The 25,771-nt window shown below is 43.7% G+C and overlaps 1 protein-coding gene across 3 annotated transcripts in view; it reads right to left on the bottom strand.

Moving 5' to 3' along the window:
- LOC147428311 (bifunctional aspartokinase/homoserine dehydrogenase 1, chloroplastic-like) overlaps window positions 1-25,454 on the bottom strand; it is a 48,686-nt gene extending 23,232 nt beyond the window's left edge. Inside the window, exons 1-6 of one of the 3 annotated variants that reach the window (XM_086497025.1) lie at window positions 25,119-25,233; window positions 6,698-6,777; window positions 6,463-6,530; window positions 5,965-6,342; window positions 4,881-4,969; window positions 4,456-4,759 (exon numbers count right to left, since the gene is read on the bottom strand). In XM_086497025.1, the coding sequence (XP_086353151.1) occupies window positions 4,456-4,759; window positions 4,881-4,969; window positions 5,965-6,175 (604 nt within the window). In that variant the 5' untranslated portion in view covers window positions 6,176-6,342; window positions 6,463-6,530; window positions 6,698-6,777; window positions 25,119-25,233. Of the gene's footprint in view, window positions 1-4,455; window positions 4,760-4,880; window positions 4,970-5,964; window positions 6,343-6,462; window positions 6,534-6,697; window positions 6,778-25,118 lie in introns of all 3 variants that reach the window. The other 2 variants (XM_086497024.1, XM_086497023.1) reach the window with 2 other exon arrangements.
- Window positions 25,455-25,771: the final 317 nt, after the last annotated feature.

The following is a 25,771-nucleotide window of genomic DNA, read 5'->3' as shown; positions in this document are numbered from 1 at the left end:
TCCACTGCCACCTAGATACGCGATAGATGGGCAACTTCACCACTATTACAACTATTATGCGCCTCCGACATCGGACGTTGGTCCAAAACCCTTAAAAGATGGGGATGCTGCAGTAAAGTTTTTCGCATTCTCTTCATCTTCGATTTGCCAACTACATCATCGGGTTGCAATAAAATTTGGACTATAATTGACCGCTTCAGCAAGCAAGCAAGCTCATCTCATTCCCGTGAGGAAAACCATCAAAGCAGATAAAATGGCAACTCTATTCTTACAGCATATCTTTCGACTGCATGGGATGCCTCAATTCTGACAGACCGTGACGATATGATACAATTGTACAAAGAAGCTTTTGGATTAGCTTGCGTTCTGAATCTATAGATCTTGACATGGTATGACTGATGGCATGCTTCCGTCATATCATGAGATAGATGTTCACTTCATGTGACTCTTCATAGACTTTGAATGAGCGATCACATCCCGCTGATCAGATCCGATGTCATTTTATCAAAGTTGCTTGGAACAGGAACAGGGATGGGAACGGGGGGGCTCCGGAACGGTATCGAAACGTATAGACGGGGACCGGAACGGGAACGCCGGAACGGTCCACAAAAAAACGCTGAAATTAGCCTCAAAACAGCCTATAAGTTAGGAAACAACTATAATCCAAGCTTCTAACACCTCGTTGGACAATTAGAATCATGTTCAAGCATGTCTCAAGTTTCAACATGTCGCTTGTGCGCGTTAGTGGTTGCGGACGTAAATTCAATTTATCGGGGTTGTAGACACCTCACAACATACTAAGCGCATCACAAATAACATTATCTAGGAAGTGCAAAGATTGAAGAGCTCAATAGACAGAAAGACGGACTAAAAAGACCATGACTATAAGTTCAAGTGTGGCTTATAAGGCCAGCCAAGGCGCTTAGGTAAGCACTGAGAGCTCAAAGAAAAGATAAGAGTCGAGGCTTAAGAGTCAAGACTAGGGACTCAAGAGCTCAATACATAGATGCCAAAATGCCAAAATGGAAACATGTCAAGGACCAAGGCTCAAGGACCAGTGGCAGAAGAGCCAACCTGCCAATCTGTAGTGGTGTCCTGGAGATCATGATGTCATCCCAATCCTCATCCCCAACAGGCTTGTCCACATCATCCACTTCATGTAAAACTTCTGTAGATCCACCCTCCCCAAGTATCTCCGCCTCTGCCTCCGTTTCCCACTGTAGAAAGGGATTTGATACTTTGGATGCCGACCTGCAAAGCATACGCAAGTTTGCACTCACTGGGAATGCTTATGATCATGTTGTGTGCAACCAGAGGATATGCATCTACACTAAGTGCCTGGGCATGCACGGTCTACGAACAGACTCACAAAAGTGTCATAACACTTCTAAATCTAGACTGATTGGACTAACTGAACCCTTGTCGTACTGTAGCTTGTCCACGGACACATAGGGTTGGATGTGTCACGTGACACATGGACATATCTCCGCGAAGTGCCCTAAAAAGGCACACAAAGAATAGAATGACAAGGACGACGAAAGGCCTGAGAGTTCGAGAGCAGCTGAGGAACGTGGAAGAAAAGGCAGGATGAAAACAGGACTGGTTCCAGATTGTGTGGGTACCGATCCCAACACCATGGACGAGAGTACACAACTCTGTCAAGCTTGGGGCAAAGTGAAAGACCAAGAGGCCCTGATCTTCTTTGATGAAGGAGCCAAGGCCAACTTCATTTCACCGGAATTGGCGGCGCGGCTCGAGATCACTCCCGATCGGATGGGACCACTTGCGGAGGCTGTTCTACCGACAGGGACATAGCCATTACACTTGTCATTGGCAAACTTCGGTTGCATTGTCAAGGGTATTAGGGGCATGAGGACTTTTACATAATGCCTTTGGAAGGTTGTGATGTTCTCTTAGGAATTCCCTCGTACCACAAGAATAACGCCATGGTCGATTATCGGGCAAGGAAAGCGACATTGACTACAGAGAAGGGCAGAACCATTGTACTTGACATTAAATTGAAGGGCGAGTCTGTCCCTATTGTATCGGCTTCGGCCATTTCTAAATTAATGAAATCCAATCTGTTTGTTTACTCGATCTTTATGAAAGAATTGAGTGATAAGGATAGGACAAATATGTCTAAACTTGACAAAGAACGCCAAGATTTTCTTCACTCTCACGCCGATTGCTTCTCAGAGGGCCTACCAGGCGAGTTACCACCTGCTCGTCCTGAAGATCATACCATTCATCTAATATCTGAAAGCACACCACCAGACGGCCACCTTACCGCGTGAGCCGAGCACAGAATGAAGAGATTATGAAACAAGTGAAAGACCTCTTAGAAAAGGGTCTTGTCCAGCCTAGTACTGCACCGTATTGCTCTCCAGTGTTGTTGGTTTTGAAGAAAGACGGATCTTGGAGAATGTGCATCGATTATAGAGCTCTCAACAAAATCACCATCAAGAACAGATTTCCGATTCCTAGGATCGATGATATACTCGACAAATTACAGGGATTCTCGTGCTTTAGCAAGATTGATTTGAAAACTGGATATCATCAGATCAAAATCGCGCCGGGAGACGTCTACAAGACAGCTTTTCGGACGACTTTTGGGTTATTTGAGTTTTTGGTGAACACAGATGGATGGAGATATATAGAGAGGCCTTTGGTCTCTATGATCACTCGGATGATTCGGCTAAGGCCTCAGTGCCGCATGAGATTATCCGAGCCGAGCTAGCCGCGCCCCCCCTCGTGGTTGAGGCATTGACTAGATCAGTATCCTTTATGCACAGTTTATGGGACCTCCCAGGGGACAGATATGCTCGGCTTGCCCAGGAGTCATCTCGACGACTAGCGCTACAAGGCGATACAACATGTTGGTATGGACAGATGACAGCATGGTTTCAGCCACATGGTTTCAGCATGGATAGATTGCCTCCGTTTCAATACTCCCTGGATGCACCCTCTATAACAAACTTGGACACTCCAAGTCAAGATTCTACTGCGACACAGCAGAGATTCACTTCAAAACAGTTCACAGCTCACAATTGAATCGACACAGCCCGGCAAAGTTCCGTGCCTAGAGATATTGGCCCCAAAGACTGGCGCCCCTTTCGGTATTTCTTTTTGTATTAATCTGAGTTCAAAGTACAAGGGAGTGGGAGGGTTCTCACTCTTAGACTCTGCGTCCAGATGCTCTGAGAAAGTGAGGCCCCGCCAGCAATAAGTGAAAAGCCTTCAAAAATAAAGCAACTATTGCAAAAAGCTGCCGATTTTCAGCCAACGCAAAAATCAGGAATTCCGTACATTTTGCCACGTCATCAGCTCCGCAAAAAGCGGGATCTCCGTACACTGTGCCACGTCACCCTGTCAACGTGTTTTGCGGCAAAATTCCCGGAAGTCCATATGGTATGCCACATCAACATGTCAGCGCATATTGCGGGTCCACGTCAAAGTGTATGTATCTGGGGCAATGCCACGTCACCAATTTGTGACACCCTCCATGTCTCTCACACAGACAGAGACCACCAGACTCATACGCCAAGATCTGATTCAGCTAGATACCAGGAGCACATGGATACAGCCGACACAGGAGTTGGGCATGAAGATGGCCTTCTACGGAGAGCATCTTCTCCAACTCACAGAGGACAGTTTTGTGACTAGGCCTGCATACAAGGATACGCACTTATCTCATGGGATACGATGCGCTATTGGGCAGATACGCACATCCTCACATCAGCTCTAGATCGAGACTAGCCGATTTCGAGGGGTACCAGCATAGGCCAGGATATGTCACCTATGTCACTTAGAGCCAGAGACAGAGTTGCACTACACATGTCACTGCCCAGCATACTATGAGATACGCGGCCGCTTCACTGTATGTTCAAAGAAGGTTTCGGATCATTTTCTAGAGTCATGAGATACGAGGATCAGAGATGTCTCGGATTGTTCCTGCTAGAGCTGCGCAGATCTAGGGAGAGCTTGCTGAGGATATCAGGAGAGGGACAGTCTCAGAGACGAATCACAGATTTCTTTACACCAACCAGGGGAGAACCAGAGGAGCAGTCATCACAGCAGATCTCAGAGCCCACCTACACTAGAGGCACGTTGAGTATTTGGAGGGCTGGCCGACCTGAGGCTGAGGTGCCTATATAAGCAGCCCCTCCCATGCCACTTCTGCATGTTGTTGTATCAGCTTGGGGGGGGGGGCATGCATTGGAGAAACCAGAACATTGCGACTAGGTCAGGGGACCAAGAAAAACACTCACAACTGTTAATATCTGCCGAATCCTGCAATAGGGGCCACATACTTTAACAAAAGGGTGTATGAATGCAAAATGCTGACAGAGAGGGGATGTCAAAATAGCGCCTTGAAAGTTACCTTCGAAAGAATGCTGAACAAGACTCAGTAAGAACCTACTCTGTAAAAACTGTACAGAAAACACAGCAAGGTACCTTTTCTTGGGTCTGCACTGTACACTCCGTCTACATCAGTCCAAATAGTTACTTGTCCTGCTCTAAACAACGCAGCAAAAATAGCTGCAGAGAAATCACTGCCATCTCTTTTCAGTGTGGTTGGAACATTATCTGAAGTACTGGCAATAAACCCTGTTACAATTATGGTGTCTGCCTGATTCTGGCTATACCAAGCCTCAAGCCTTTCTTCTGAGGCTTCAAAATCAGGATCTACTTGGTTCGAAGAGGTTGGATTCACAACAAGAACATCTCGTGCGTCCATCCATTTGCACAACAAGCCCCTCTACAAGAAGATTATCAAAACTTTAGCAAGAGATTCAGCAGTGTGTACCTTGTTGATTCTCCAATTCATGATGCCAGACGGGCACTGTCAAATCTCATCATGATAAGTCCATATGTTTTACCTTCCTTACTGAGGCAGCCAACATCTGAGCCGACCAAAGCTCACCATGGCCAACTATCAAATCGGAGAAAGATTCCGTGCAGTGTCCAGCTACACTTCAAGCAAAGAGAAGAACGTCAGATTAGCCTGAACCCTTTAACTATAGTTTGGTAACCAAAAAGGAGATTTCAGTGTCCCTTTTACCAGATTTGACAAATCTAACCTCTGCATCTCAAAAAAAAACTTGAATCACCTATTAAGAACACCCTCACAAATTCTTGTGCACAGCATTATCAAACTTTGGTAATAATACATGCCTCAACATTGTCCATCTCATGGTCCAGCCATATCAAACCAAAAATGACTACCAGTTTCGTAAAAGTGAAGGAAAGGTTTGTGATCTGTCTCCCCACAATATTAAATTGTTCTAGACCTAGTATCGAATATGGCAAACAACTAAACAGGGCCCAAGCCCACACTTCTTGTCGCTGTCCCTATTCTTAACATTTAAAAACCCCATGCAAGGAAACTTGTACTTGTCTTCAAAGCAGATCGTAAGACCTGCAGATGCCCTCTTAAATTCAGGGAATTCTGATAAGCGAAGGTATGACTACAAAAAGTCAAGGCTTCATTTAACTTCAGTAAGTGATTATAACCACTGAGAAAACAAAGGAATAAGGGTGTCCATGGTAACATGTCAGCAACCTAACATTGCCAATCGGATCCACTCACTAGATAAGCATCGTGTGCTGACTTGATAGTGCAGCAAAAAGTAAATGGGATACCAGATTCTTACCTCCTTTCCTCCTCAAGGGCAGCAAAGACACACAAGCAACATGAAAATGGAACACTATTGAATAAAGCTCGTTATGTGATGAAGGCAGCGAGAGTGCAGTAGAAATAGAAATATCAATCAATAAAATTAAAAGCAGGTCAGTAACTTATGCAAACTCCCATTTTTCTACAGGTGGACATGCCTGGGTCAATGGAGAAAAAACCCAAATTCACCTCTGACAAAAAGTGCAAGTTACAGACTCATAGTACACTTGATATGCTTTAAAACTTTCATGTAACTGAGCTGATTGAACTGGAAACAAGGATAGTACCAATGTATATAGCCCGCAGAATGGCCAGTAGATTTTTTACATCACTTTGAAGGTTGTTAAGAAATCCATCGAGCTCTGTACCCTCACTCAGAAGAGACATAGCCGCTTCTCTGTGCTTTTCGTAAACTTCAACTAAATCAGCTTCATAGGAGTCGTCCTTGTTCTGTGCCTTGTTCAGTAGACTGTACATTTGATCTGTGACCTTTGACATGGCTGAAACAACCACAAGCTTTCGAAGTGAAGGATCATCTGCAATTATGCCAGACACGTTCCAAATCCGCTCCCATGTGCCAACACAGGTGCCCCCAAACTTGTGCACGGACCAAGTCTCCCCTTTCGGAACAGAAACCACTGCTTTATCTTCTTGAGTAAGAAGATCTGCAAAAGCAAATAGAGCAGACTGCAACTACTATTACAAAGAAGCACTCACGTCTTCAAAGAAAGCATAGCTGAGGGAAAGAAATGAAGACATTAATGAAGGGGGAAGTCGGGAACAACCTGCAACAGCAGCCTGAACTTCAATAGAGCAACGTTTGGGCGCATTCTCACTACTGCGACATTCCCACCTGCTTTTGCAATGCCATAAACATTTGCAAAGTTGTTGAAAATGAGAAACAACGCATGCAACAGTTTCAGAAAACAAGCTGCTTTAATTTTACTGCTAAAAATTCAACACTGACTTCTCAACATCCAACACTTGAGATAAAACAACACCAGACACCCATATCAATACCTGAAAACACCTGTCTATAAGACTGGAAATGCCAGAACACTCATTTGAAATTACACCAAGCGAAAACCAATTAGAGAAAACTGCAAAACACAAGATAGAGAGAGTTTACCCGATAGCAATCAAAGGACAAGATTTAAAGTGAAAAATACTAAATTATCTAAAGTCTTCCTGCAAGGTCTACAGGCAACCCTTTACTCTGAGCTGGAAGTTCTGGAATTTCTATATTTTTGTACCTTCTTACCAGCAAGTTATTCTAGAAGAGCAATTAGGGAACAATACTTGTGGGCTGCCTCAGGAGCTCAAACAATACTGTCTCAAACAAAAGGCTACAAACGTTCAATAGATGATGGCCCCCACATAAAGAAAAGACCTTTTTATTGCTTTGCTAAGCTCAAGGGCTAGTCAATCCACTTGTAATTGCATCGGCAATTCAAAGTTAATGAAAGCACGTGCCAAGATACATCAAAAACTTTATTGGGCCCAAAAAAAAACCCTTATGTTGGTGAAAGCAACAGATACATATTAGTGAAGGATTCTCAATTTGTTTTAAAAAGAACGATCACGATAGATCCATTAACCGGTCTTCAAATACCAAGTGGTGATTCACTTTGAAGTATCCACAAGATTAAGAAAAGGTAAAAGGGTAGATCTTTCCAAGTTATTTGGAGGTGGGCCAAGTATGAGTTGGTGATACTTAATAATTTGGATGGAGTGGAGGGTGAATTGGCAGATACCCCTCAAATTTGGAATCTATACCTTAAGACCTTTGGTTTTGGAGCTTCCAAGGAAGAAGCTTGGTTAGGTCATTTTAGCAATTAGGTGTAGTGCTTGTTGTATAAAGGGGAGCACTGTGTGCTCTCTTGTAAACACATTGACCGATGTGAGAACATAATAGTCACTTTAACACACTAAGGTAATGAGCTGACAATACTTTGCCCGTGACAAGTCCATTGGTACACCTGGGTGGGTTTGATGTGATATGTCGAGCCAAGGTGTGATGTTTAGTGATTGACCTCGGGACGAGTCTAATGTAAAAGGTTGGACCAAGAGGTGGAATCCAATGTGAAATGTTGGACCCACATGAAAAGTTTAATGTGAAATGTTGATGAATGCTTTATGGTGTGTATGCCATACATGATATTGTGTAATGATGCATTGACACGATGATTTGCATACATGTTTGTAAGCCATCGTTACTAAAATTTTATGTTGTCTCTACAGGTGTAATCGGAGACGATTACTCTTCTTTTGAGGGGAGGGAATGTCACCGATTTGGCCCATAGCCATGTACAGACAAATTATCTGCAATTGTTGAATGCATTTGTTATGTTTGCTGAATTTTTGTAGGAGCCACTCCAAAAGAGAAGCTTCAGGTGCCTAAATTGTTGCAAGGCCTCTAGGAGAGGGCGTTAAAAGGCATTTGAAGCAGGGGAACCCTCAAAATGACAAAGTATGCAAAGAAAGTGGACAATCAACACCCCCTCTATCTTGCAAAACATGCAGAAAAGGTGGGCACTTGGTGACTCATGCAAATTAACTCATTGGTCTGGCAAGAAACCCGAACTGGAAAGAGGAATACGCGTAAAGACGCAAGCACAAGAAAAAAGACGGGTTCTGAGAAGCTTTTCTTAAAAAGCGGAATATTTTAACGAGTTTTCCGGGAAGAGCAGACGCTTTCCCGCGAGGAATCTATGTTTGCATTGCATTCGTGCATGTAGTTGCATCCAGGGACGCCTGGGAAGTGTTGTGAAAGGAATTGTTTTTAACTTATAAGGTTTTATTGAGTTTTTGGGCAGGTTCATACCAATTTTAAAATATGTTGACCGTCCACTTAATAAGTGGGCAGCCACTTCGAAAATAAAGCAACAAAACCAGCCAGCGAATTCTCTCTCCCTATTTCGGGTAGTGCAGCAAAAAAAAAACTGCCGCGATCTCTACGCAAGCAGCTATTCGTGTCGTGGCGAAGGAGCTATAAAAGCACCACATGCCCTCACTGAAAGGGAGTTACCAACGTCAGCAAGAGAAGACTCTGCCGCCAGATAACGCAAGAGATCGCGAGACTACGAAGCACGGAAGTCACTTTTCCCGCGCAAGAGCGACACGTATCTATTGTGGATTCGCCATACGAATTGTTGTCGCGTGTTTGTGTGTGTGTTTGCAGGTACTTCATCGCGAAGGAGAAGCGAGAAGGCTTCGGCCTACGCTTAGAATTCCGGGAACAGAATTCGGAAATTGTCTACGGAGTCTCGACTCCGAGTGCAGACGGAAAAAGGATTGAGAGCTCGTCTCTCGGATTTCCCTTACGGGAAGGAACGACCATTGAGTCAGAGATTTAGAACGGAGGGGTTTTCTCCGGTTCTTGTGCTTGTAAAAAGATTCTCCCTAATAAAGGATTCTCTTTAAGGGGGGGGACCAGCCCATCTTCTGGTCCCAAATACTTTGTCGAACTTCTCCTTCAACTCTGTTTAGTCGAAACATTATTTATTTTCATCTTGTTGATTATTCGTGTGCGCTCCCGTTTGTGACAGTGGTATCAGAGCTCGATTCCTCTTTTCTCTGCAAAGAAGGACGAAACGGGAAGAACCATGACAAGACACGAAAGAACCGCTGAAGACGAACTTCACCAAGTGCGAGCCCAACTCGCAGAATTGCAACAACTCATTTCATTGTCGGCTATCCAAAAGGCTTTGGACAGAATCAAGAAGCTGCAAGGAACGGATGTCGATGGGCGTCAAGAAAATCCTGTTAATGGAAGTAACCCGCAGGTGGATGGTGTTGCTAAATTGGCTTTATCTTACAGAAAAATAATTCTAAATGAATTACTGGATTTATAAGTGAGGGTTTTCTCGCTTGGAACACCAAGGAAAAAATAATTCTAAATGAATTATTGGAATTTTAAGTGAGAGGGTTTTTCTCACTGGAGACATCCGAGTACAGAGTATTCCTAGTGCGCCATTTAAAGTAATGACGGGAACACTGAGAACGGGAATATCTCTAAGGCCACCAGGAACGGGTACTTCTGATGCATCACATCGGATGGGTGACAGGGAGCATTGGAAAGAAGTATCCGACCATCCGGAAACGGACATCTCTGATGCGTCATAGGATGGGTGACATAGAGCATCGTGAAGGAGATTGTACCGTAAGTTCGGTAGGAAAGGACTAGGTGATGGGTATTCCTGATGCGTCACAAGATGGGTGATGGGTGCATAGGAAAGGGAATATGCATAGTCGGGAGGAAATTCTGAACTGAGTTAGAATTGTGCACAAGGAAAAAGCAAGCACTTGAATGAAGATGGGTTCAGAGGAAACTTTGAAGATAAAACAGATGATTTTTGAGAAAGCGGGATTGCTTTTCGGGAAAGCAGATGCTTTCCCGCGAGGAAGTCTATATCTGCATTGCAACTGTGCATGTGATTGCATCCAGGGACGCCTGGGAAGTGCTATGAAAGCATTGTTTTTAACTTATAAGGTTTTATTGAGTTTTTGGGCAGGTTCAGACTATTTTTAAAATACGCCGGCCGCCCACTTAATAAGTGGGTAGCCATCTGATAAATAAGGCAACAGATCAGACAGCGTTTTCTCTCTCTCTTTTTCTGGCAGAACAGAAAAAAAAAATGAAAAAAAAAACTGGAAAAAAAAAAAAAAACGGCCGCAATCTCGACGCGAGCAGCTATTCGTGCCCGTGGCTAGGAGCTACAAAAGCATCACATGCCCTCACTGAGAGAGGAGGACCAATCTTTGCAAGGAGGAGATGCTACTGCAGATTTCAGTTGTAAAGAAGACGTTGCCGGTGATGCCCATGGCTGCCCCGAGTGTACCAGATGTCGCCAAGACCCAGTGCGCGAGTTCCCTCGCGAAGAAGTGCCTACGAAGTGTGTTTCCATCGCGACAAGTTGATGTTTTTCTCTGTTTTCAGCCCATAAACGTCATAGACGGGGCTGATTTACGAGAAGGAACCTGAGAACACACCTCTTTTGTGTGTAGGATTGGAAGAGAGGATTTTCTATGGAGAGATCTCTTCCGGGGAATTGCTTTTTCGAGAACGGAGTTGCGTTTCGAGCGTCGAGACTTTGAAGGTAACGTTTTGCATGTTCTGATCTTTGAGTATTTGATTGCAGGTGTACTTCCTCTTCGTGAGGGAGTAGGAGCAGAGGAAGGCATGAGCCTCTGCAGAAGAAAAGCGCTCTGAGGAACGAGAGCCAGATCAGCCCAAGGGTTTCGTACCCGAGTTTGGGAAGTAGATCCACGGATCGGAGAGAGGTAGTCTCTCAAGTTGTGATCCGGAAGTTGGGATTCCCAAGTAAGGACTTCGTGTCCGGGAAAGCAGAGTTGTTCTACGGGAAGAGGACTCTGGAAAGAGAGTTGGAAAAGAGTTGCAGGGATGCCATGCCCTGAGTCTGGAAGGTGAGATCCAGAGGCGAGAACCTTGATTCTCGAGGAATTGGAATAAGGAACGGAAGTTCCTTGGAATAGGGTTTTGCCCTAGGAATTGGAAGCTGAGGCTTCCGGGAACCATCAAGTCTTATTCTAGAACGAACGTGGTAATACGTTCGGTTCAAGTGCTTGTATAGACTTCTCCTCAGTAATAAAGATACTATTACGGGGGGGGACCAGCCCATCTTCTGGTCCCCAGAACTGTGTCGATCTTCTCACTCTCTATCTCTCTCTCTCTCTATTTATTTCTCTCTATATCCTCTGGCTTCAGTAATAAGTGATAAATCCTATTTATCCGAATGTATTTTATATTGTTATGGGCTCCCGTTTGTGACAGTGGTATCAGAGCATGGTCTCCTCTCTTTCTCAGTAAAGGAGGACGACTCTGGGAAGATACGGGAAGAAGCCATGACAAGCCAAGAGAGAAGTAAGCAGGCGGAACCCTAAGTCCTGCAAGGAAAAGCTCGCAGAGTTGGAAATTTTTATTTTTTTTCTCTCTGCAAGAAGTCGACACAAGGCTTGGGATTCTCTGAGAAGGCGACAAGAGCATGATGCTCAAGAACCTAGAGAATCCAAGGAGCGGAATGCTCAAGATTCTTCAGAATCCAGAAAATATCCATGAACGTCAATCCAGAACTATAGCCATGAAATCCCGTCATTCCGGGAAGGATATGAAGAAGGTCTCTAGACCTAGGAACACTTCCAGTCAAGTTTGATACTTTTGACGAAAGGAAAGATGCCCCGAAAGCTACCGCTTTGATTCGACAAGTTTGAAGTTGCCTTTGCAAACGGCAATTTCTGAAACAAGGCTGAATTTTTCGACAAATTTTTTTCCTCTACACTTTGAGGAAGGCATCCAAGAAGATTGGGATGGGTTTGCCCAATAGGAACACGAGTGAGTCAAAGCAAGTAGTGGTTCACTCTTGCCAAGGTAGCTCCACTCTCGATCCTCTCCAAGGAAGGAAAGATGAACAAATTTAACGAAGGACTTTTGCACAAATTTTGTAAACGCATCTGCAAGATACTTTGCAGTAGATGGTGGAGTCAGCAATAAAAGCTGATAGTGTACACCTTAGCGTACATAGAATCCAATCCTCGTAGTGGGACGGGAATCATTGAACACAGAAAGTTTGGAGTAAGGGAATTCAATCTAACTCCTGAGTTCTTGAATAGAAGACCCTCGAACTTTAAGTGAGAGGGCAGGTTTTCAATCAAAGTTACATCTTTGAGGAAATCATAAAGTGCATTATGCTTGTTCGCTTTTCTGCCCGAGGTATGGTTGTGTCTAACCAGGACAATCACTCTCGAGTGTTTATGAGAGTAAGGTTGAGTCGGAACATTGTTTATACGATGAACTGCTTTGCTTAACCATCCGGAATGTCCATGATTGATCTGGTATCCGGTAGTTCTCCAACAAATTACCTGCTATTGCGGGTAGGAAATTATGAAGGAACCATTCTGAGTTTTCAAGCAAAGAAAATCTTTCATGAAGCTTGAGTACTCTTTAAGCCCACACCCCCTACCCGGTAAGGGAAGATATGGTAGTGCTTTTTGCACAAGTGAATGAACACTCTCTTTACAAGGGAAGGAACAAGCGACGACCAAGCCTGTGCTTGAGGAATCCAAGGATTAAAATCCTAGATTATTTGATGAGCGGGTTTTGCTCTAAGATCGAGCCAAGTGATCGTCAAGTTGAGCGTCTTCGCTCTAAGGATCTTACGAAGGGAAGGTAATTTCCCATGTTCACCGAAACTTTAACACAACTTAAGAATTATGTACACTTTTGAGTACATGGATAACACACGAAGATGCAGACCTATGCCAAGGAACTGGACGAGAGTTCGTTATACTCTCTTGAGCGCCTTTTTGCACGCAAGAATATTCCGACACGAGAATCTCTATTTGAGATGTGTTTGGTAGAAGGAATTTGAGTTTCTCTACGGAGAAGAGGTTTTCCGATGGTCGTTGATCATTGAGTACGCTATGTGCCTTTACCATTACAGTAGCAACCTTTGGTTGCGGTATATGTTTCTCCATGAGAAGGTCAAGTAGCATTTACACGTTGCTGGAATAAATTCGAACTATTATGTTCGTAAGAATATAGCTCGCCAACCGTTTCAAAATGGTAAGAATTACATATGGGAGAACATCCCTGAGAATCAAAGAAGGTTCGCTCTATTGTGAACCGGGTTTGAACGTACGTTCAAAAAATGTTCTGGCTAGAATCCTATCTGCCTTAGATTTTGCAAATCGTCATTGATGCTCGCAAGGTGAATCATTTTTTATGATTTTGTAAGGAAGAGACGCTAATGGGCGTTGGGAAATCACTGCTGGTGGTAATAACTCGCAGGAGGAAAAGATTGGAAGGAAGTGCCGCGGTGCACAAAGAATCTTCGGATTGGAACCGTCCGCCTACGTTGAGCGACGGCCCGAAACAAGAACCTTCTTTAAGGTGATCGCAAACTTTGTTTGTGAAAGAAAGACATCGAGCTTAATGCTCTATGACTTGAGCATTCCCTATGTGGGAGGACACAAGAGGTTTAATACCCTCTGGACTAATAGTGCAGGATTCTGCGCAAGGACAGATACCTAGATTGATTCTAGGAGGATTATTCTTCTCGGATTGAGAAGGTGGAATTGAGTTAACACTCTCGAATGAGGAAACGTTCGATCTATTGGAAAGACACGAATGACGAGTTCTTCCACGGCTCGTAAGTTTGATGATTGGTGAAGGATATCCTCGAGGTACTAGAGGAAGGACATGAACCGGTAAGGTAAGTATTGAATTATGATTTTTTTTTTTTCTTTAATTTACTTCTAAGTTCTCTACTGAGAAAGGACCAGCTCAACTCACCATTGAGCAAGATTTGGAATCTTTCCGGTTTCTCCCCGGTAGTTCAGTTGGACCTCTACATTTGAGGACAACTGTTTATAAGTGAGAGGGATGTTGCTAAATTGGCTTTATCTTACAGAAAAATAATTCTAAATGAATTATTGGATTTATAAGTGAGAGGGTTTTCTCGCTTGGAACACCAAGGAAAAAATAATTCTAAATGAATTATTGGAATTTTAAGTGAGAGGGTTTTTCTCACTGGAGACATCCGAGTACAGAGTATTCCTAGTGCGTCATTTAAAGTAATGACGGGAACACTGAGAACGGGAATATCTGTAAGGCCACCAGGAACGGGTACTTCTGATGCGTCACATCGGATGGGTGACAGGGAGCATCGGAAAGAAGTATCCGACCATCCGGGAACGGACATCTCTGATGCGTCATAGGATGGGTGACATAGAGCATCGTGAAGGAGATTATACCGTAAGTTCGGTAGGAAAGGACTAGGTGATGGGTATTCCTGATGCGTCACAAGGTGGGTGACGGGTGCATCGAAAAGGGAATATCCATAGTCGGGAGGAAATTCCGAACTAAGTTAGAATTGTGCACAAGGAAAAAGCAAGAACTTGAATGAAGATGGGTTCATAGGAAACTTTGAGGAAAAACAGATGCTTTTTGAGAAAGCGAGATTGCTTTTCGGGAAAGCAGATGCTTTCCCGCGAGGAAGTCTATATCTGCATTGCAACTGTGCATGTGATTGCATCCAGGGACGCCTGGGAAGTGCTATGAAAGCATTGTTTTTAACTTATAAGGTTTTATTGAGTTTTTGGGCAGGTTCAGACTATTTTTAAAATACGTCGGCCGCCCACTTAATAAGTGGGTAGCCATCTGATAAATAAGGCAACAGATCAGACAGCGTTTTCTCTCTCTCTTTTTCTGGCAGAACAGAAAAAAAAAATGAAAAAAAAAACTGGAAAAAAAAAAAAAAACGGCCGCAATCTCGACGCGAGCAGCTATTCGTGCCCGTGGCTAGGAGCTACAAAAGCATCACATGCCCTCACTGAGAGAGGAGGACCAATCTTTGCAAGGAGGAGATGCTACTGCAGATTTCAGCTGTAAAGAAGACGTTGCCGGTGATGCCCATGGCTGCCCCGAGTGTACCAGATGTCGCCAAGACCCAGTGCGCGAGTTCCCTCGCGAAGAAGTGCCTACGAAGCGTGTTTCCATCGCGACAAGTTGCTGTTTTTCTCTGTTTTCAGCCCATAAACGTCATAGACGGGGCTGATTTACGAGAAGGAACCTGAGAACACACCTCTTTTGTGTGTAGGATTGGAAGAGAGGATTTTCTATGGAGAGATCTCTTCCGGGGAATTGCTTTTTCGAGAACGGAGTTGCGTTTCGAGCGTCGAGACTTTGAAGGTAACGTTTTGCATGTTCTGATCTTTGAGTATTTGATTGCAGGTGTACTTCCTCTTCGTGAGGGAGTAGGAGCAGAGGAAGGCATGAGCCTCTGCAGAAGAAAAGCGCTCTGAGGAACGAGAGCCAGATCAGCCCAAGGGTTTCGTACCCGAGTTTGGGAAGTAGATCCACGGATCGGAGAGAGGTAGTCTCTCAAGTTGTGATCCGGAAGTTGGGATTCCCAAGTAAGGACTTCGTGTCCGGGAAAGCAGAGTTGTTCTACGGGAAGAGGACTCTGGAAAGAGAGTTGGAAAAGAGTTGCAGGGATGCCATGCCCTGAGTCTGGAAGGTGAGATCCAGAGGCGAGAACCTTGATTCTCGAGGAATTGGAATAAGGAACGGAAGTTCCTTGGAATAGGGTTTTGCCCTAGGAATTGGAAGCTGAGGCTTCCGGGAACCATCAAGTCTTATTCTAGAACGAACGTGGTAATACGTTCGGTTCAAGTGCTTGTATAGACTCCTCCTCAGTAATAAAGATACTATTAGGGGGGGGACCAGCCCATCTTCTGGTCCCCAGTACTGTGTCGATCTTCTCACTCTCTATCTCTCTCTCTCTCTATTTATATCTCTCTATATCCTCTGGCTTCAGTAATAAGTGATAAATCCTATTTATCCGAATGTATTTTATATTGTTATGCGCTCCCGTTTGTGACAGATGGTGCGAAAAAAGGTGCCGAAACGCACAAGGGATCTCCGGATCAGGACAAACGGCCTTCCAAGAGCAAGGGCCAGGAAAAAGAACTTTCTCTGCTTAATGAAAGCAAGGATGTCTCTATCTCTTCTCCATCATACTCTCCTGATTATACTACTACATCTACTTCTCATACAGTATCTAAATCGAAAACTCCTACTACTTCCCTACATGCTACTAAAGAGAAGCCCCAGTTCAAGAGGGATAACTGCAAACGTCACCCCAAGATGCGGATTTTCAAATCCGGTGACAAGGATGTGAAGTTTGATAACTACACAGGACGGAGAGATATCTCCAAGGCACTGTCTGTCATCAAGCAGTTTGATGTTGCTTTCACCAACGAAAACTTCACTGAAAAATCCAAGTTGCGTCATGTTGGGATGCATCTCAAGGAGACTGCAAGCAACTGGTGGCTAGCCAAAATTCTGAAAGATACTCAAGACAGAACCTGGGCTCAATTCAAAGCTGAATTCTATGAACAATTTCTTCCACTTGATTTCGAGAAGGGCATTCGGAAGGAATGGGACTGGCTCGCCCAGAAGGAACAAGAGAAAGTCACGGCTTATGTTGACAAGTTTTGGTCGGTTCTTCTAAAAGTTACGCCTTTTATGAAGATTTCCGACAAAGAAGAGATGCGAAAATTTGAAACAAGACTTCAACCACCGCTTCGGAAGAGTATGAAGGTGTACCCACATGACACCCTTCAGCGGATGATGGAGTCGGCAATTCACTGGTACCCCCAGATGGATGGAACATAGCATATACAGTGCAAGGCAAAGAGCTGTCTATGATGACCATGGCAACCAAGGCAAAAAGTGTTCCCCAGAGGATCCGGATGAGCCTAAGAAGCCAGAGGGTACCGGAAAACGGCTTAAGTATCTCACGCCGAACCAAGTACAAACCTTCAAAGAGCAAGGAAGGTGCTTCTACTGTGGTGAAAAAGAACATATGCAAGCTCCTTAAAGGCTGGGGATCTGTGAATAACCAACGGGTGTTGATCCTCTACGACCCTAGATCGACGGACAATTTCATCTCACTCGAAACTACAGAACGCTTGGGCCTTACACCGGCTCAGCTTGGAACTCCAATCACTTCCGGATCAACATTTGAGGGGTTGACCACCAATGCAACTCCCGTGCAAGGACAACTCAATCTCTGGACTGGTGAATACAAGGACCGCGAATGCTTTTTGATGGCACCTATCGAGGGATGTGATATCATCTTGGGTATGCCATGGCATTACCATATGAAACCGGTCCCAGATTATGTAGAAAAGACCCTCGCTTTTGAGCATGAGGGCAAGAACATTAAAATTTTTGCTGATGCAGGAAATTGGCTATTCCCTATTGTAAGCCATATCTCCATTAAGAAGGAAATAAAGAAGTGCATTTCTGCTTACTTGATTTTCGCACGTGAAAGAGATAAAACTAATGAGGGTTCGCTCTTTAGTTTGGAAATTAAACATTTTCAATTTCTTGAAAAGTATAAAGATTGTTTCACGAATACTCTACCAGACAAGCTACCTCCGGAACGTCCGGAAGATCATCGCATTGATCTCGTACCAGGTAGCTCTCCCCCAAACCTACCCCCTTATCGGGTTAGTCTTGCTCAGCAAGAGGAAACTTTGAAGCAAGTCAACGAGCTTCTAGAAAAAGGTCTAGTACGACCAAGTACTTCGCCTTACTGCTCTCCAGTTCTACTGGTGCAGAAGAAAGACGGCACGTTTCAAATGTGCATAGATTATCGATCTCTAAACAAGATCACTATCAAGAGTCGCTTTCCGATACCCCGGATTGATGACATTCTCGATAAGCTGCAAGGAGCAAGCATCTTTAGTCGCATTGACTTAAAAAGCGGGTATCATCAGATACGCATAGCCCCTGAAGATGTCCATAAGACTGCCTTTCGCACAACTTTTGGACTTTATGAATTTTTGGTAATGCCGTTTGGCTTGACCAATGCTCCTGCCACATTCAATCGAATGATGGACCGAATTTTCAGCCCACATCGAGCTTTCACAGGAGTGTTCTTTGATGACATACTCGTCTTTTCAAAGACCGAGGAGGAACATCGGAAGCACTTGGATAAAGTGTTTCAGGAATTGCAAAAGCATGAGTTGCATGTGAATGCAAAGAATATCTGAGAAGAAAATGAGATGGGCCAACTTTTTGTCCATGTTTCACTTCCAGATCCTCCATACGGTTGGGAGTAAGAATGTGGCTGCAGACGCATTGTCTAGACGGCCTAGGGTGAACGCAGTTACTTCTGTGTATCACCAAGAATTGGAATCACTTCCAGAGTTGTATCCGAATGACCCAGACTTCTCTGCCACTTGGAATAAATTACAGAACGGAGAGAATGAATATCCCTATTCTATTCGGGATGGTTACCTCTATAACCACCAAGCAATTTGCGTGGCAGAACCATTGAGAAAGAAAATCATGGAAGAAGCACATGCTTCACCATATGCAAGTCATCGGGGAATTCTCCCTACGACCTTAGCATTGGAAAGATATTTCTTTTGGCCAAGCCTTAAAGCAGACATTGATCAATATGTCAGGGAATGCTTGGTTTGCCAAAAAGTAAAGTATGATTGGCATAAGACGCTTAGGTTACTCCAACCTTTACCTGTGCCTGATCAACCCTGGGAGAGTATTGCCATGGATTTTATTATGGATCTCCCAAAGACTCAAATTGGAAATGATGCGATCTGGACTATCGTGGACAGATTTAGCAAGCAAGCTCACTTTATTCCAGTTAAGAAAACAATCAAAGCAGACCATATGGCTAGAATTTTTCTAGCACAGATCTTTAAGCATCATGGGCTGCCTAAGTCTATTGTGAGTGATCGAGATCCTCGCATGACAGGCAACTTTTGGCGTGCCTTGTTTGATAACCTTGGCACAAAGTTGAATTTTTCTTCTGCATATCATCCTCAAACGGATGGGCAGAATGAGATCGCTAATTCCACAGTATTGGATATGCTGAAATCTTGTGTGTCAGAAAGACAGTCTGACTGGGAGAAGTACTTGCCCCTTGTTGAGTACGCGTATAACAATACCGTGCATTCGTCTACGGGGAAAGCACCTTTTGAGATTCTCTATGGTAAGCCTTTGCTTCCACAGATCCTTGTCACTAAGAATAAGATTTTCCCAGGAGATGAGTTTGTCCGGGAGTTGGACACGGCCTACGGGCAAGTTAAGAGAGCAATTTTGCGCTCTCAGGAAAAACATAAGAAAGCTGCAGACAAGCACAGAAGTAATCTGGACTTAACAGTCGGTCAACTAGTCTTACTCAAGTTTGAGAAGACAAGACTAAAGAAACAAGCAACTCATAAAGGGAAAGTGGTAAAACTTTCCAATCACTATTATGGGCCGTTTAAAATACTTGACCAAGTGAACGATGTGACGTTCCGATTAGACTTACCATCTAATTGGAAGATCCACAATCCCTTCCATGTTAGTTTACTCCGGCCATATGTGGGACCGCCTCCAAGTCAGCCTATTGTTGAGGAACCTCCTGAGGTTGAGGAAACGAAAGAAATACTCCAACCGGAACAGATCATTCATCATCAAGAGCGGCCACTTGAGTCCGGGAAGATTACACGGAAGTATTTGGTAAAGTTTAAGAATTATTCTACTCTAGATGCTTAGTAGATGACCGAGCAAGAATTAGCACCCTATCCCGAGATTCTGAAAGGATATGTACAAGCACTACAGTTGACGACAACTGTTTAGAAGCCAGAGGGATGTTGCTAAATGGACTATTTTCTTATTTTCTCGAGTAATTTCTTTTTATTGAAATTAGGATATTTAAAGATGTGCACTTGAACCGTAAGGTTAGGAACTATAGATCTATTGGAATTATTAAAAGCCATCAAGAACGGAAAACTCTGATGTGTCATATGATGGGTGACATTAAGCATCGCGAAGGGGTTTTACCATTAGTTCGGTGGGAGAGACCGAGAAACGAATATTCCTGATGCGTCACGTGATGGGGTGACGGGAGCATCGGAAAGGGAATATCTTGTTGGTCTGGCAGGAAACCCAAACTGGAAAGAGAAATACGCGTAAAGAAGCAAGCACAAGAATAAAGATGGGTTCTGAGAAGCTTTTCTTAAAAAGCGGAATATTTTAACGAGTTTTCCGGGAAGAGCAGACGCTTTCCCGCGAGGAATCTATGTTTGCATTGCATTCGTGCATGAGGTTGCATCCAGGGACGCCTGGGAAGTGTTGTGAAAGGCATTATTTTTAACTTATAAGGTTTTATTGAGTTTTTGGGCAGGTTCAGACCAATTTTAAAATATGCCGGCCGCCCACTTAATAAGTGGGCAACCACTTCAAAAATAAAGCAACAAAACCAGCCAACGAATTCTCTCTCCCTATTTCGGGTAGAGCAGCAAAAAAAAAACTGCCGCGATCTCTAAGCGAGCAGCTATTCGTGCCGTGGCGAAGGAGCTATAAAAGCACCGCCCTCACTGAAAGGGAGTTACCAACGTCAGCAAGAGAAGACTCTGTCGCCAGATAACGCAAGAGATCGCGAGACTACGAAGCACGGAAGTCGCTTTTCCCGTGCAAGAGCGACAGGTATCTATTGTGGATTCGCCATACGAATTGTTGTCACGTGTTTGTGTGTGTGTTTGCAGGTACTTCATCGCGAAGGAGAAGCGAGAAGGCTTCGGCCTACGCTTGGAAATTCCAGGAACGGAATTCGGAAATTCTTTGCGGAGTCTCGACTCCGAGTACAGACGGAAAAAGGATTGAGAGCTCGTCTCTCTGATTTCCCTTACGGGAAGGAAAGACCATCGAGTCAGAGATTTAGAACGGAGGGGTTTTCTCCGATTCTTGTGCTTGTAAAAAGATTCTCCCTAATAAAGGATTCTCTTTAAGGGGGGGGACCAGCCCATCTTCTGGTCCCAAATACTCTGTCGAACTTCTCCCTCAACTCTGTTTAGTTGAAAGATTATTTATTTTCATCTTGTTGATTATTCGTGTGCGCTCCTGTTTGTGACACTTCCCCATTTCCCCCTATCCCTTCTCTCTCTCATTCTCTCACTCATTTTGTCTCTTGATCTCTATTATCTATTATCTATCAAGTAATAAGTAATTTTATCAACCATCTGTGGGCTGAGATTCTGTTTTGGGCTGTTCATTACTGTATGGGCAGTAGACCAGCTGGTTGCAGCTTGCAAGACAACGCATCTGCCGCTATTCCCTTCAAATATACTGTCTAGAAACGAAACGGCGACAAAATGTTTGCCCATCTCATATGCTTCTCTGAAATCTTATTCTAGGACAAGAAGTATTGTAAACTCTCTGATGATTCGTGTTACTTTAAAATCTACCCCTAGCAAGTAATGCCTGCACTCAATAAAAGCATGAATAACTGCTAAGAGCTCCTTTTCATAAATTTGTGCAACCCTCTCTTGCTTTGAGAGCATCCAACTCTCATAAGCTATGAAATGGCCTCTTGCATTAAGAGCGCTCCCAAACTCCTTTCACAAGTGTCATAGTAAGCCAAAAGATTTCTGCATCTCTGGTTATTCAACACTCGTCACTAGTCATCTTCTGCTTAAGCCTCACAAAAGTTGCAATCTGTGAAGGTTACCCCTTTCTAAGTTGGTGTGTGCAGGCAAAGCAACAAACAGACAGCCTGTAGAAAGAGCATAATCCCCAAAAGGCTACAAACATCATTACATTCTTCAATTTAGGTCAATCTCGAATAACCACCACTTAGCAAGGTCCATACTAACACCTCCCAAACAATGTGTCCCAAAAAGTGTATCTCTGACCCAAAGAACTCAATCTTCTATTCATTAAGCACCAACCTATGTTTGTGTAGTGTATCAAACACTTGCAAAAAAAGCTCTCGATGTTTTACTTCACGTTTGGAGAAAAAGAAAATGTGCCCACACTGTCTATGCTCTTGAAAGATTGCATGCATCATCTTATTGAGCATTGCAAGGCATTCGTGAGACCAGAAGGCATGACCAAATACTCATACAATCTGAAGGATGTCCCAAACACAGTCTTGTGTACATCTCCAAGATTGATTCTTATCTAGTGATAGTCACTTTTATGATCGATTCTGCTAAAACAAGTAGAATCATGTAATCTATCAATTATATCTGTAACAGGACGGCACCACGTGCCAACTTAAAAGGACAGACTTTTAGCACTTCAAAACAACTGAACTAAGAGAGAGAGAGAGAGAGAGAGAACCCATGCGAGACACGGAGTGGTGGAGTTCCACTCCCAGATAGCACTTGCCCCAAACCCTCGCGCCCCTTCCGCTATTTCTTTATATTGCTCCAACAAGGTACAAGCTCTTGGACTCTTCTCTGCTTCCCCACAAGGTGGAATACCAAAATGAGAGCCCTACACACATATTTAAAGGCCCTTGGCCTCTCCCAAGAGCAGTTACATAAAAAGCAATACTTCTAAAAGCTTCATGAACAAAATCTAACGCCCCAAAGCTGCCAATGTAATCAAAGAAATCCATACAGTAGTCACCGGAATTTCCGCGATTGTCTATACAATCTACCACATCATTACCTTTGCGTGAGTTTATTCTTCTCCTTTATATTTTTAGGGTTTAGGCTGTAGCATATGCAAGTTATGCTCGGGTTAGGATTTTAATCCTAACCCCCTTTGGGTTTTAGGCCCCTCGGCCGTCTTGAGTAAGTTGATCTTCCTCTTCTTCTATGAGGGTTTAGGCGCCTCGGCAAGGATCTGTAAGTTGGCTAGGGTTAGGATCAGGGAGTCCTAGTCCCCCTTCAAGGTCTTTAGTGGTTGCCACGTCAACAGTTTGTGACATAACCCCCTCTTGAAAGAAGAGTAATCGTCCACGATGTGAGTGAAGGTGAGAGAGAGAGAGAGAGAGAGAGAGAGAGAGAAAACTTAACACCTGATGGAGTCCCCAACCACCTCCAAGGGCCCTCTCTATCGCTAGAGAGGTATTTGCTTTAGATTACACAAATGCTGATACAATGATCTTAGATGCTGAGATGTTGATGGGATCTTCCTATCAATGCTTGGATCTGCAAGGCTGAGGGCTGAGATGCCGATGGGATCTTGCTATTGATGCTTGATCCGCAAGGCTAAGGGGTGAAAATGCAAAACACTAGGGATGTTGAATGGGATCTATGACAACGATGAGGCTATGGGCTGAAACTAAGGGCTGAATCTAAAAACGTTGCTTGATCTGCTGTCTTAGGCTGAAAACTGAAAACGTCAGTACTGATGGCTAGATCTACAATGGTCCGGTGAGATTCTAGCTGAAAACTGAAAACACTCGTACTGATGGCCTGGTCTGGTGCAAAAACGCAGAGATGCCGAGGTACTGTGGGTACTTGGTGCATGTATTGAGAGAGTATTGACTTACACTTGAGAAGTGACTCCTAAGATCAATAATATATGGGATTAAAGCTGGGTCGGGCAACGCCAATAAAAATTCCAGGATTCTTAAAATGTGGCTTATTAATGAGTTAATAATTCACTTATAAGAGGTGCTTCACTATCAACCTTCACATGCAGATAAATAGCTAGACTAGGTACTAATGCAATTGTATTAGAACACTCCCCATTGCCTACACGTAGCAGACACAGGCTATGCTCATGTGCAATCAGAGGGTATGCAACTAATCTAAAGTGCCTAGACAAGCATGTCCTGCGTACAGGCTCACAAGGGTGCCATAAAAATTTCTAGGTTGTCTTAAATCCTGAAAATAGGAGTTAAGCTTGTCCACATGCACATAGGGTTAGATGTGCACCCTCCTTTCCAAGGTGATGTGCTCGTACCGAGTTGCATGGCTTCTATGTAGTCAGCCAACAACTCTGTGGAATTTGCGAAGAACTCTTCATCGGCCAACTCTACTACGTGGGTGTCGAGATACAAACTGCTCCAACTCCATGCCTTCACCTTTGTCTACGATCTATGGTTCGTCCTCTTTAAGAATCTCCTTTGGGGATCTCCTTGATACAACTTCAACCACAATTTCATAGACACATCTTTTACCTTTTTCATGACTAGAAATGGACTATGCTTCCTACCAAATTGTGGATGGAATGCAAGAGAAAAATGTGGCGAAGTGCCAAGCTTTTCAAAGATTGCTTACAAAAAAGTGATCTTTTCTACCTAAAACTATCGACTCTGGCAAACCACGAAGAGAATACCAATGCCTGATGGACAATCGTGCCAATGCTTTTGTTGTGACTATGTCTTGCCACGGAATCCGCAAACTTCTAGAGTGTGCTTCATGCTTCTGTGCTCATCCGTGAGTGAATCATGTGCATCGTGCTTACATGTCGACCAATTTCAGACTATACATGGACAAATGGTGAAGCTTGTCCTTAAGTCATGAATTCAACAGGTAGAGGCATTTGTGTCATCCATAGCCTTTAAAATTTTCCTTACTGGATTGTTAACCATCCATGTCATGATCCTAAAAATAAGCTAGATTGAATGCTAGGTCAAGATAGAGGTTTGGTGAAAAATGCACCAAGCTTAAGCATTAAATTTCCCCCATTCTAGCCATAACTGATTCTCATCATCGTTGTGTAAGTGGTTTGATGCAACAATGTTCCTTAATGTTGTGAATCATTCAAGCCAATCAAGTGCCTTCCACTCACAGATGACTCACTTCTAGTTAGTACGTTTAGTGAATCAAGCAATGTCATTGATTGACCAAGGGGTTGAGTGTAAAGGAAGGTATACAGTATGGCAAGCATGCTAGAGTTGAAATTAATAAGAAAATCGCAAGTGATGTAATTTTGGAGAAGATCACACAGAGATGAGTTCCTACTCAAAAGTTTAACCTTTGGTATGGGCTGAAGGACTCATGTGGATAACTAAATTCTACGATTGGCCCTAGCAACACACACAGACACGACCAACAAACACAAAAAATGCACGGGGCATATCAACTTTTTTACGATAATGTCCCATGAACTCAAAAAGACAGGAAACGCACAGTTCCGAAAAAGACTTCATCACTTTCCTACCTGAGAGAGTCTTCATGGCGCAACTTCTTCGGCATAAAACTTGGATGGGCAATACGGCCTGCCGGAGTAAGCCATGAATGAGTGCGAGCTGTACGCTGTAGTGAAGAGGAAGCTACTTCCAAGGGAGACATAGAAGAGCCCTTTACATTTACACCATGAGCAGCGGCAGCCATCTCCATTGCACAACACTCTCTTGAGACTGCGCTGGCGAACAGAGTGTTCGTGGGAACACTCTGCGTGCTCGCTATGAACAGGATGACAGAGATAAAGAATAAGGCTGCTCAAATCGCATCAAAATGGTAGCGTGAATTAAATTCTTAGAACACTTTAAATTACGGGACGGACAACTCACATTGCAATTACCATTCTTAATGGAATCTTCGCACTTACCATTCTCTTCCATGCAAGTTTCTCAGCAATTAGGAAAAATAAAAATTTAAAAAAAATCTATTATGCGCATAAGTGAAGGGTGAGTTTATGAAATGAAAAGACAGATGAAGGTGAAAAATCAAAAGACCTTGTTTGTCCATATAAAATATAAAGAGGTGTTTCTCTTCTCTTTTATTTATCTTTAGCATTTTTTTTCCTTTAAAGTGTCCCCTCTCTCTCTCTCTCTCTCTCTCTCTCTCTCTCTCTCTCGTGTGCGCAATGTT

The sequence above is a fragment of the Adiantum capillus-veneris genome, chromosome 23 (assembly GCF_014529385.1).
Source record: "Adiantum capillus-veneris isolate H3 chromosome 23, ASM1452938v2, whole genome shotgun sequence".
NCBI classification, from domain to species: domain Eukaryota; kingdom Viridiplantae; phylum Streptophyta; class Polypodiopsida; order Polypodiales; family Pteridaceae; genus Adiantum; species Adiantum capillus-veneris.
Note: the sequence above shows the minus strand (reverse complement) of the source record. Positions and strands in the feature narration are given on the sequence as shown.